This window comes from Oryza glaberrima, chromosome 6, assembly GCF_000147395.1.
Source record: "Oryza glaberrima chromosome 6, OglaRS2, whole genome shotgun sequence".
NCBI classification, from domain to species: Eukaryota; Viridiplantae; Streptophyta; class Magnoliopsida; order Poales; family Poaceae; genus Oryza; species Oryza glaberrima.
The window spans coordinates 3773135-3785716 of NC_068331.1; the positions used below are offsets into that span (position 1 = coordinate 3773135).

Genomic DNA, 12582 nt, shown 5'->3' on the forward strand with positions numbered 1-12582 from the left:
CGTAGGCTTCGGCTTAAATCAGCCCAAATTAGCACAGCGTAGAATTTTGACCATAAGTCTATTTTGCCCCTTTAATCGCAAAACCGGATATAACATTTCTTCCATATAAAGCAAACCGATTCTTTTGCGGATAAGTCTATTTTTGTCAGATAATGTCTCTCCCATCTTAAAAACCAGTGCAAATTGACTATTTTGGAGGTTCAGGAAGTGGTTTATGTTGGTGTGCACCGGCTTTTGAAGTGGAGACATTATACCCAATTTTACGGTTGAGGGGAGCGATTCACTCATAAGCATGAGAGGGAGACAATTAGACTTAGGGCTTGTTCACTTTGGTGCCATTTTCAACCTTACTAAATTTTGGTAAAGTTGCCAAAAAAAGTGGCTACATTTAGTTTGCTGCCAAATTTTGGCAACTATATAATTTGGCAACTTGCCAAAATTTGGTAAGGTTTTTTTTGGCATCAAAGTGAACGGGCTCTTACTCCAATTTTCTCTGATTTCGGCCCAATTTTGCGAATGGCGTGGGATTTGGGGCTGAATTCGGCCCGTTTTTATCTTCTTCGCAAAAATGGAGTTAAATTTGGGCCGAATTCGTCGTCTTCTTGTCGGCCTACGAGTGGTGGAGGCGAGCTGCAGTGTGTCCGAAGCTTTTCTTCTCTAGTAGCGGCAGCGGCGGCTGGTAGGGAGGGGGAGGAGGAAGAGGAGATCGCCACCAGATCGCCATGGAGACGCTGGCGAGCGCCATGCGGCGGGAGAACCGCCGCTTCAAGCCCCCCCCCTCCTCCTCCGCCTCCGCCGCCGCCGCGCTCTCCTCGGGGAGGGTCCCCCTCGTCATGGCCTTCCTCTCCTGCCTCGCGTGGCTCTACGTCGCCGGCCGGTACGTACGCGCGCTCAGATCCGGGGAATTTCCGTGGAGGTTCTGATTGTTTCGTTGATTTTTTTTTTGCAGGCTGTGGCAGGACGCGCAGACGCGGATGATCCTGTCTGGTCTCCTCGAGAAGAGCTCCGGCAATGTGCGGATCTCTCCCCCTCTCCACCCACTTCTCGTTTTTTTTTTTCGCTTGATTTGTCAGTTCGTGTGATGGTATCGCCTAAATTGCAGCTTCCGAAGGTGCTGTCGGTGGAGGACAAGCTGAGGAATCTAGGATGCATGTAATTCTCCCCTCTCTCTCTCTGAAGAAGAATTCAGAATTCAGAATTTTAGTTGCTGATTTGAAATGGGTTGTTTGGTGGCAGTGGGATAGGGAGGAAGATTGCGGAGGCAGAGATGGACCTTACGAAGGCGAAGAACGAGGGATATCTGTGGGGGAATGGAACTGCTACTGGTAGTTCTGACAAGAAGAAGCTCCTTGCTGTTATTGGAGTTTACACTGGTTTTGGTTCCCGGCTCAAGAGGAACACCTTCCGTGGCTCATGGATGCCGAGAGGTTCGCTGTTCTTGCTCTTTTAGTTTCCAGTTTACGGCGACAAAATGTGTGCGCCCTGATAACATTTGGTTGGAGTGCAGCTTTATTTTTGTTTTTCTAATAGCTATTGCTGATGCAAACTATGTTACTTATAAGGTTTCAACTATAGGAGTAATTGTTCTTTTTCCTCACTGTAAATTTCAGGTGATGCTCTGAAGAAGCTTGAGGAGAAGGGTGTGGTTATTCGTTTTGTCATTGGTCGGAGGTTTTATTCTGGATCCATATCTCTTATATGTAGCATCTCTAGCATCTTAGACAATCATTCGCCCCATATCATTCTCAGGCTTTTCTTCATGTTTAGTTTTCCTACTGAAATTGTTCTGTTTGGTCCTTTAGTGCAAATCGAGGTGATAGCTTGGACCGCAACATCGATGATGAAAATCGTCGGACGAAAGATTTCTTGATTCTTGTAAGGATCTGATAACATTTAATATCATTTTTCCAATTTGTCCTTCACAAAAAATTAGTAGTGTAGTACATGCAGAAGACTTTTGGCTTTGCTTGGTTGTTTTCTGGCATGGAAGACTATCTTACATTCTCGTCCGTATTGGGCCTTCAGTTCAGTACCTATTTTAAGTTAACTCACTGTCCTGATTCATCTAAATGTCGGTTTTTAATTTGACATTTGGATATACAGCTTAGATCAAAATCATTTTTGTGACATTGTCAAATCTTGAACAAACTGCTTGCACTTTATGGAGAACTGAATTTGACATAAATAGTCAATAAATTGTCACACAGGAAAGTCATGAGGAAGCTGCAGAGGAGTTACCAAGCAAAGTTAAGTTTTTCTTCAGTGCAGCAATTGAAGCTTGGGACGCAGAGTTCTATGTGAAAGTCGATGACAACATTAACCTTGACCTGGGTAATTCCTTTTCTGTTGAAACATTACACCTATGGCTTATTTCGGCTTAATGTTTTGACTCATTGCAATCTATATATTAGCGGGATTAATTGAGATGCTTGAAGCCCGTCGAAGTAGCCAAGGACTGTACATGGGTTGCATGAAATCAGGAGGTGTCGTAAGTGAAGAGTATGTGCTTTCATTCCCATCATCAGTAGGTGTTTATTTATTTAGATTTTAGACAACATGCATGGCATATGTTTAACACCAACTAGACCGTCCATTTCATAAGAGGAGGTACCATTGTTTTCCTTGCGGATCCATTTAGCAGTGATGCTTCCATGCTGACATCCTTCCATCTTTCAAAGCTATGTAAATGTAGTAGAATGCATTGAGCATCTGAATGTTTGGTCCAATCAAGGAATCATAGTTTTTGAATTGTTAAGTCCCATTATTTACCTTAGGTGCTACCATTGCTTGATATTGAGAAAACATGTACCTTGCACACTCTTAATTGCATTGCGTCATTGTTGTATTCAGGGATAATATTGCATTCAGTACATTGGCTTGCTTTGCCCTTTGTTAACCCGTCATTGAAGCCACTTGATATCAACTTCAATTTCAGGGGTCAACAATGGTATGAACCTGAATGGTGGAAGTTTGGAGATTCAAAAACGTGAGTAAACTAACATATTCAAGGTCCTTGCCATTTGTCTATTATCCTAAGATCCATCTTAGTGTTGGGTGATTAGCAATAATTATGTGTCTAGTGGTGTTCTTACATGTTTTATGGGCATTATGAATGAAGCACTGATCTCATGTTCTTTCTTAGTATTTGGATTTCTGAGTCTAATGCTGCATTGAGGCTACAAACATTTCAACCTCCTGATACTGAGTTTCAGCCTTCAATGCAAACCTAAGAATGATTTTTTTTTCATATTACCAACTACTCGTATAACCTTGCATGGCTTGCAGCGGATGATGTCATTATAACTCCTTTTCATGCTAATAGCGGTTTCTCCTTGATTCACAAATGGTTTACGAGTCTTAAAGATCTGGTGAAGCCCATCTGTTTTATATTTAGACTTAATTTGCATTGTGCTTGTAATTTCTATTTGTTTGGTGAAGGAATACGCCTAGTTTAAATAGATGTGTTTCCTGGGTGATACTAGTATCTATGAGAAGTGTTCTCTGCTGTTTCTTCAGCGTTTTCATTCTCTGGCTCCTTCAACTCTCTAGTGTATCACTTTTTTTCCGTTCACTGTGATTTTTAATTCTCAGGTATTTTCGCCATGCTTCTGGTGCTTTGTTTATCCTCTCTAACAATTTGGCACGCTACATTAACATAAACAGGTAAGTGGTGCGCATCCACCTGTTTTATCTTTGAGTCATGCTAAGCTAAACCAGTTTTGGTGACCAACCAGGCCCCTCTGAGCAATTGCAGTGCATCAGTTCAATTAATACAGAATATATATTGCAATTATGATGATGTTTTCTTGGTGGTCAAACGACAAATTAGTTTTTTGTTGCATGAGTCTTCTCTTGTATATGTGATTTACAGAAAACAGGCTATATTCGCTGGATTTCATATAAGTTACTAATGCTGTCTTTAGCATTTATGAATTAATAACCGGCCACTGAAATGCTGTTCTGACTAACTGATATATAAATGTTAGCCATCTGCCATCTATTTGATGATCTTGATGATGCAGGAACACTGTCCAGATGTTCTTTGTCAATAATCAATAATACAACAGTAACCAATTGATATCTCTAGTCAATATAGGAGTATATGCAGTCAAAATTTGACCAAAATTTGAGCAATTTGTTTCTCTTCGATATGCAGTGCATCGCTACAGAGCTATGCCCATGATGACATATCAGTAGGTTCATGGATGATGGGGCTGAATACTACTTATGTTGATGACGACCGTTTGTGCTGTGGCAGTTCTAGACAAGGTAAAAGCCCTCCTCCTGAATCCATTATCCTACCCTGGACAATTCATGGCGATACTTCTTTGCTAATACAGTAATTCTACTGCCGTTTGCAGAGAAAGTATGTTCCCACGCATGAGTTAGCAGCAGGACTGGTTCTGACGGTGGTGCCCTGATGAAGAGGTGACGCTGTATATTTTTGCCATTTTGTATACACCAAGCGGCTTCTGTGAATGAAAAATAGATATATCATCATTTCAAACGCTGTTAGATCCTATCACCATACTTAGTACAAGTGTAGGAAAACTAGTTGACAAAAATTATGAAAGCTGAGCTTATTTTTTGTGGAGTTTTCTTGTGAAATTATTGTCAAAGCCAAGTTTACGGTGCTAGATGGACTTCCCTTTGAAGTTAGGGGATATGCTGGCCTTTTCATCTTGAGCTATTATTTTTTAGTTGAAATCTCCAAATCCAGCCATCAATTGAAGCCTTCATTTCACTATTTGTCACTTCAACTCATAAGATTAACGCATGTTATCTTGGATTCTTGGGCAGTGGCAAACAAATGGAGCGCATGCTACGTCTGCTGCAGCCAAAGTAGATGCTTTTACTGTACCTGCAATACAATGGTAGCATGTTGCCTTTCCATTGAAATGATTTAAGACGATCACGATCGCTACAGATCATGGCAGATCGCCCGGCAAATATTTTCGACTAGAAAATGACTGAAACAATCTGCAGGGTCAACAAGTCGCGTGAAATGGATCGATTAGCGTACCGTCAAGGTCAAATAATATGGAGTAGGAGTACTTTATTAAGCTAAGCAACTGATTCTGACGCTTTTGTACTTCAAAGAGAGAGAGAGAAGTCCTAACTACTACTACTTCCGTTTCATATTTAATTCGTTTTAACTTTTTTTTCTAGTTAAATTTATTTATGTTTGACTAAATTTATAACACAAAACAAACATATTATAAAAAATATATACAATGCTAGATTTAATTAAATTATTTTGCTATATAAAACACTGCTAATTTTTTCCTATAGACTTAGTCAAACTTAACAAAATTTGATTAGAAAAAAGTCAAAGCGACTTACTATCTCTGTTCCAAAATCCAACGTTTGACTGTTCGTCTTATTTGAAAAATTTATAAATTTTTTTAAAAAATAGTCACACATAAAATATTATTCATGTTTTACCATCTAATAACAATAAAAATACTAATCATATTTTTTAAATAAGATAAATAGTCAAACGTTGAATATAAACAGTGCAAAACTGCACTTATTTTAGGATGGAGGAAGTATAATATGAAATAAAGGGAGTAGGAAGCATGGTAAATCTTATGGTTATGGGACGTTGTTTCAGGTCTCCGGGATGCCTATTCAAATAGTTATGAAAAACTATAGAACAATTAGATAATATAGGCTAGTACGTGAGTACGTGACATATCTGTCCATAAATAGACAAGTTCAAATACACATTTAAAAATAAAAATAACAAACGAGACCGCATGAAGGATCAAATACACATTTAGGGGGTGTTTAGATCTCCTGGCAAAATTTTTCACCCTGTCACATCGAATGTTTGGACACATGCATGAAGTATTAAATATAAACGAAAAAAATAACTAATTACACAGATTGTGTATAAATTGCTGGACAAATCTTTTAAATGTAATTGCTCCATGATTTGACAATGTGGTGCTACAGTAAACATTTGCTAATAACGAATTAATTAGGCTTAATAAATTCATCTCACAGTTTACATGCGGAATCTGTAATTTGTTTTGTTATTATTCTACATTTAATATTTCAAATGTTTATCCGTATATCCGATGTGACACACCAAAACTTTACACCCATGAATCTAAACACCCCCTTAAAAATAAAAATAACAAACGAGACCGCGTGAAGGATAGTGAAATCCACTGTTAGATTTACTCGATGTGAGCTTTATTTCATCGTTCATGACACAACCGATATATAACAGAACATCCAATTTTTATTTTTAAATAAAACAGGAAACTATTTTTTATCCCTCGAGAGAATATCCCTCGTTGTTTGCATGTCACTCAAATGGTTAAGAAAAAAATTGAGAAGATGTATTAACATGTGATATATCACTCTACAGTTCAAATTCAACTTCGACATCTCGCAACGAAAAAAACAAATTTGACTATAACTATACGTTAACTAGTTGTAGTTTAATTTGTTTTTTCTTTGTGAGATGTAGAAGTTAAATTTGACCTTGCATGTTTGTAGAATGATATATCACATGTTAATATATCTACTATTTTTTTAAAAAAAATTCATAACTATTTGAGTACCATGCAAACAACGAGGGGATATCCTCTCGAGAGATAAAAATCCACTCCCAAATAAAACAGCAACTTGAACATCCAATTTGTATCACTTTTCAGTTTAATCATGCAATGTTTCGAGAGCCTGCAATGCACGTACGCCTAGCTCAGCTTTCATCAAAGGTACGTGTTGGAGACGTTCGCCTCCTCCGCCTCCTCCTCCTGCTCGATCTTGACCTTGAGCATGTCAATGGTGCGCTCGCCGGCGGCGAACGCGTCCCACACGCCATCGCCGAAGTCCTTGGCCTTGATCTTCTTGTACAGCGCCGGCCGCTCCTCGCCGACGAGCTCCTCCGACGGCGCCAGGTCCTTGTGCGGCTCCGGCTGGTAGAACATCACCACCGACACCCTCTCCCTCTCGCTCGTCACCACCCTGTGCACCGGCGCCATGAACACCCCATTGCTCATGATCTGTACACACACCAAAGCAGCCTCATGATCTGTACATTTTTTTTGTTCGATTCATAGTACACGAGGTGGCGCATGCATGTCAGGGTTAAACCAAAATTTAATTTAGTTGAATTTAAATAAATATTACTAAAATTCAAAAAAAATTAAAAAATTTCGGTCAAAATAATATTATTGTATCGGAGGGTCCGAAATGACCGGCGGAAATTTCAGTCCGAAATTTCCATCCCTGATGCATATAGATGTACCTCGATCTCTTCGCCGGCGACGACGAGGAGCTCGTGGGTGAGCGCCGGAATGTCGAGCCAGCGGCCGTCCTTGAGCAGCTGGAGGCCGCCGACGTGCTTGTCGAGGAGGAGGACGGTGAGGACGGAGTTGTCGGTGTGGGGCTTGAGGCCGTGCACGAGCTCCGGCCGCGGGCATGGCGGGTAGTAGGTGAACCGCGCGTACGTCGCCACCCTCTCGCCGACCTTGTCGGCGAAGAACTCCTCCCCGAACCCCAGCGACCTCGCCGTGGCGGAGAGCACCCGCCGGAACACCTGCTCGCTCCGCCGCGTGTACTCCTCGAGGAGTCCCCGGAGCGCCGCCGGGTGCTCCGGCCAGAACTCCAGCCGCCGCTCCTCCTCCGGCTGCACCTGGAGGTAGAGCCGGTCGCACCAGTCGAGGATCTGCTCGTCGGTGTCCACGCGGTCGACGCCGTAGCCCTCGGCCTGGAACCTCTCGCCGCCGCCGTCGCCGTCGTTGGCGACGACCACGTTGCTGTACCTCTCCTTCTCCTCCGGCGGCAGGTGGAAGAACCCCCTCGTCGCGGCGAGGATCTCGTCGAGGAACGGCTCCGGCATGCCGTGGCCGGTCACCGCGAAGAGGCCCCACGACTGGAGGGCCGCCCGGAGCTTGGTGGCCTCGACGTCGGCGTCGGCGTCGCCAGGCTCGCCGAGGCGGTTCATGTCTACGGTGGGGATGGCGGCCACGGCGCCGGCCGTCGTCGCCGGGCGGTCCTCCTCCCTCAGCACGTACCGTCTCGGCGGCGCCGTGAGGTCGCCGGCGGCGGCAATGTCCTGAACCATCTGGCCCTGAGCTGGGTGCACCATGGTAGCTAGCTAGCTCGATCAGCTGTGTGACAATCTGTTGAGCCTCTGCTTAATCGACGTGGTTTGCATGAGTACTTATAGCCATGGAGCTCATGGAGATGGATCTAAAATGGATGGTTCAAATCTTTCGTTACTTTAAAAGTAACAAGATACCGAGAGATGGATTGTTGTCAATCAAGAGGACAAACTCTCATTGTGTGCATCACGTTTAAAAATTTATGAAAAAATTGGCAAGATTCATTAATATGTGATTTGTCATTCTAGTTCAAATTGGACTTATATAATTAGAAAAAAATTGATTGCAAATTACATGTTATATTCAGAGTCAAATTTGTTATTTTTATTTCTATTTATATAAGTTGAATTTGAATATGCATGTTTATGTAGTAACATATCACATATTTATCTATCTTATTAATTTTTTCAAATGTTTTTATCACATGTTAAGTGACATGTAAAAAACAAGGGGATATCCCTTTGAAAGATGAATAGAGTTTACCAAATGTTACAATTTGTTTTGTAATTTTTGACCAGTCACAGTATTTGCTACACTGATTTATAGTTCTACTCTCACTGTGCACCATCGTGGGTCGGTGACGATTTTGCTTCAGGAAACTTTTTTAATCATTCGAGTGAACGTCCAATGTCAACTAAATGGTTATGAATTTTTCTATATATGTAATATGCAAGTTCAAATTCGAATTCTAGATGTTGTAGCAAAAAGAAAAAAGTTGACTATAAATATATGAATAATAGATAGAGTTTATTATTATTATTTTACAAATTTAGAAGTCGAATTTAAACTTATATATTTATAGAGTGAAATATTACACACTAATCTATTTTGTTGATTTTTTTAAAAAAATCTTATAACCATTTAGTTCACATACAACTAACAGGTGGATATCCACTCAAAAGATTAGAATTCGTCTCCTTTTGCTTCTTCAATTAGGAGAGGAGCCGGATCTACTGCGCCTTTTGAGAAAGTAAAAGATATAATAATAAGGAATTAGATTTTAACCATATGATAAGAATTTTGGTTTTTAGGTTTGTGGGTAATATGTAGACATAACGATTTACATGGCCTAGTAGTTTCCAAAAAAGAAAAAAAATAACCATTTTGAATCACATAGACGGTGCATATGCTCTCAAGGGTTCTCATTACATTTTGAGAACAAATAAAAAGGAGTGGCTACTATGCAAACCTAATTACAGATATATAGGAACATAATATAGAAGAAACTATCTCCTGTACTGTGTGAAATAAAAACTAGGAACATAATATAGAAGAAACTATCACGGTCATTAATTTTAGAATTTGAAGCCTTCTAAAGTCATCTTTTTCTTTTTTTTTTCTATTAGCAATGCATGTCCCACGTTCTCTCGCATTCCTGGCTTCATGGAGCTTCTTCTGACTCCAGCGATCCAGCTCTCATCTCTCTGTGTTGCTGCTTCAGTTGACAGCAATATATTGTGACCGGCCGGTGATCCAGCCCCAAGGGAGTTGAGAAACGGCGAGACCGGAGGACCTATCGGGCAGGGTTGAGTAAAGTTGTAAAAGTGGGAAAGAGATGAATCGATTATTAGATGTGTTTAATCAAAGACTTCTGTATAAATTTAGCCATGCAAATACATATGTGTGATTTATTAATTGCTTCCATCTAGAAATATAAGACGTAGTTTGACCGTCCAATTTTGAGTAATATTTAGATTTTGTCATAAAAGATTGATTTTATTGGATCATGTTTGAAATTACTCTCTTATGGTTACGACTTTGTAACAATAACAGTGAAATTTATGATCAAAGTTTATGTTCGAATGGTCAAACTACGCTTTTATTGCTGGAGGGAGTAGTATAGTACTATTCCCTTTGGTAAAAATATATAAGACTTCTGATTTATTTTATCAAACTTTAAAATTGAATACCAATATAGTAGTTTAGTTTGAAAGTAAGGATGAAACCTGGAGACACACAATATCTTTTTAAAAATCCCCTACCAGCCATTTGGGAAGGGCAGCCCTAATGGGCGATCGATCGCCCTGGCAATGGGGGTAGCGATCAGATTCGCCACCCCCTACCCCCTCCCTCCCTCCACTGGTTTTCTTTTTAGGCACCGCATTACTTTCATATTTTAGTAAATTTATGTACCTAAAATTTATACACCTTAAGTTTATACATCTTAAATTTAGAGACCCAAAGTTTATAAGTAAAAAGTTTATATATCCGATTTAAATTTGAATTTGAATTCAAATATTTTTTATATATAGTATTTCTATACATCTAAAGTTTATACACCTAAAGTTTATAGGCCTAAAGTTTATAAGTCAAAAGTTTATATACTCGTTTCAAATTTGAATTTGAATTATATCTGATTCAAATTTGAATTTGAATTCAAATATTTTCTATATATAGTATTTCTATACACCTAAAGTTTATAGACCTAAAGTTTATAAGTCAAAAGTTTATATACCCGTTTCAAATTTGAATTTGAATTATACCCGATTCAAATTTGAATTTGAATTCAAATATTTTCTATATATAGTATTTCTATACATCTAAAGTTTATACACCTAAAGTTTATAGATCTGAAGTTTACATATCCGATTCAAATTTGAATTCAAATTCAAATTTGAATCGGATATGTAAACTTTTGACTTATAAACTTTGAATCTATAAAATTTAGATGGATAAACTTTAGATGTGTAAACTTTACGTGTACTATATATAAAAAATATTTGAATTTAAATTCAAATTTGAATCGAGTATATAAACTTTTAACTTATAAACTTTGGGTCTATAAACTCTAGGTGTATGAACTTTAGATGTGTAAACTTTAGATGTGTAAATTTAAGATGTACAAACTTTAGGTGCAAAAATTTACTAAAATAGGAAAGTAATGCGGTGCCAAAAAGGAAACCACATGAGAAAACAGAAAAAAAAAGAAATCAGAAAAAAAAAGCGGTGGAAAAGACGAGAGCAGGTGCACGAGCCTAGAAAAAAAAATGAATGAACACTGATCGCCGCGCTGAGATTCCGGCGACCGATCGCGTATTAGAGATTTCGATTTGGGAAGCCATCATTTTGCTTGGCAACATTGTGGAGCAGAGGTGACACCCACACGGCAAATTAAGGAAAGGAAAAGAAAGATGGAGTTACACATCAATCTCCATCCTAACCAATTGGGAAATTTGGAAGGAAAATAATTTGATCAAAAGTGAGTTTCCATATGAGTTCAATTTACCCCATTGCAAAGCATCATCAACCGCATCACCGAAGAAATCATCTCATCCGTCTGGTCCACCGGAATAATTCAACAACTTTGTCTTGTTCATCGTTCAAAAACTTACAGTGAAGTGAAATCTCACAGTAATTAAGCTTGTCCAACAGATTTATTCCTAATAAGCTACACCCTTCGTCCCATATCGTATGTTACATCCACCTAAAATCCCTAATAATATGAGATGGAGGAAGTATATATCTTTGTAGTAATAAGATGTATCATATCCATCAAAATTTCTTATGATATGGGATGAAGGGAGTACATGCGTTACAGAAAATTTGTCCTCACTCGGTCAGTCCTACTTAAATTACCATGTCACATTCAACCTTTTTAACGAGCTAATCCCATCGAACAATATTAAAGAATCAACATGGCACCAGCCCCCAATCAGCAAATCTACGCATGAGCCATGCAGGCCATAAACAAATTGACAAATCCGTGAGATCCAATGAAGCACATCTCCAAATGGATTCCAAATCTAATAAAGACAACCAGAAGTACCAAATACCATTATGTATGGTGCCGATTTTTATCTATATTTATTTTTCTACAGATGTGAAAAACGATAATAGATACCGATTTTAAATAAATCGGTACCTATAAGGTGTTTTAATTTGTGGTAGTGAGACCTTTATACTCTGATGAGTAATATAAGAGTGGAATAGAAACTTAAAGAGTAATATCCTAAACTATACTAATCCACGTAAGATATGTATGTCCTACCAACGGCCAGAAAGTCTAGAAGTAGTGTGGTAAAAAAATCCTATACTCTTGTTCCCTCTTTTTGAAGAAACGTGAACTAGAAACCACCTTGTTGAAAACTTAAAATTATGAAGGCTGAGCTTGTGTTTGGTGAAGCTCATTGTTAGATGCATATCTATTGACACCAAAATTCAGGGTGCTAGAGAAACTTCCGTTCAAAGTTTAGGCCTTTTCTTCTTCAACTATTACCTCTCATTGGCATCCCCACATCCAACCCTGATTTGTATCCTTCATTTTATAATTGGGTAAATTAGAACCATGCCATTATAATTTTTCAAAGTTTGAGTTATGCCATCAGTATCTCAATAACATGTAGGACCCATATGAGTCAATGACATGTGGGTCAGGATGATATATCTCAAATTTTGCAAAATTATAATGGCATGGTTCCAATTTTCCCTTTATAGTTTGTTTTATTCCCCAATATCGTCA

The 12582-nt window shown here is 39.0% G+C and overlaps 2 protein-coding genes across 2 annotated transcripts; one reads left to right on the plus strand and one right to left on the minus strand.

Moving 5' to 3' along the window:
• The first annotated feature begins 642 nt into the window (after positions 1-642).
• LOC127777364 (hydroxyproline O-galactosyltransferase HPGT2-like) lies at positions 643-5174 on the plus strand. The gene is made up of 13 exons (XM_052303944.1): positions 643-877; positions 950-1013; positions 1103-1152; positions 1237-1427; positions 1611-1671; positions 1803-1875; positions 2208-2331; positions 2412-2499; positions 2936-2986; positions 3592-3663; positions 4157-4269; positions 4362-4428; positions 4801-5174. Exons 1-12 carry the CDS (start codon positions 723-725, stop codon positions 4382-4384), a joined length of 1065 nt encoding a protein of 354 aa, XP_052159904.1. The 5' UTR covers positions 643-722; the 3' UTR covers positions 4385-4428; positions 4801-5174.
• Positions 5175-6725: 1551 nt separating this feature from the next.
• LOC127776294 (protein SRG1-like) lies at positions 6726-8107 on the minus strand. Its single transcript, XM_052302654.1, has 2 exons — positions 7265-8107; positions 6726-7019 (listed from the first exon to the last, which is right to left on the minus strand). Exons 1-2 carry the CDS (start codon positions 8105-8107, stop codon positions 6726-6728), a joined length of 1137 nt encoding a protein of 378 aa, XP_052158614.1.
• Between the last annotated feature and the right edge of the window lie 4475 nt (positions 8108-12582).

Excerpts from the sequence above, each read along its gene's own strand:
- LOC127777364 (XM_052303944.1), top strand. The coding sequence starts at position 723 with ATGGAGACGCTGGCGAGCGCCATGCGGCGGGAGAACCGCCGCTTCAAG. Across the intron at positions 878-949 it reads TGGCTCTACGTCGCCGGCCG|GCTGTGGCAGGACGCGCAGA; the intron begins GTACGTACGCGC and ends TTTTTTTTGCAG. Across the intron at positions 4,270-4,361 it reads CTGTGGCAGTTCTAGACAAG|AGAAAGTATGTTCCCACGCA; the intron begins GTAAAAGCCCTC and ends TGCCGTTTGCAG.
- LOC127776294 (XM_052302654.1), bottom strand. The coding sequence starts at position 8,107 with ATGGTGCACCCAGCTCAGGGCCAGATGGTTCAGGACATTGCCGCCGCC. Across the intron at positions 7,020-7,264 it reads TCGCCGGCGAAGAGATCGAG|ATCATGAGCAATGGGGTGTT; the intron begins GTACATCTATAT and ends GTGTGTGTACAG.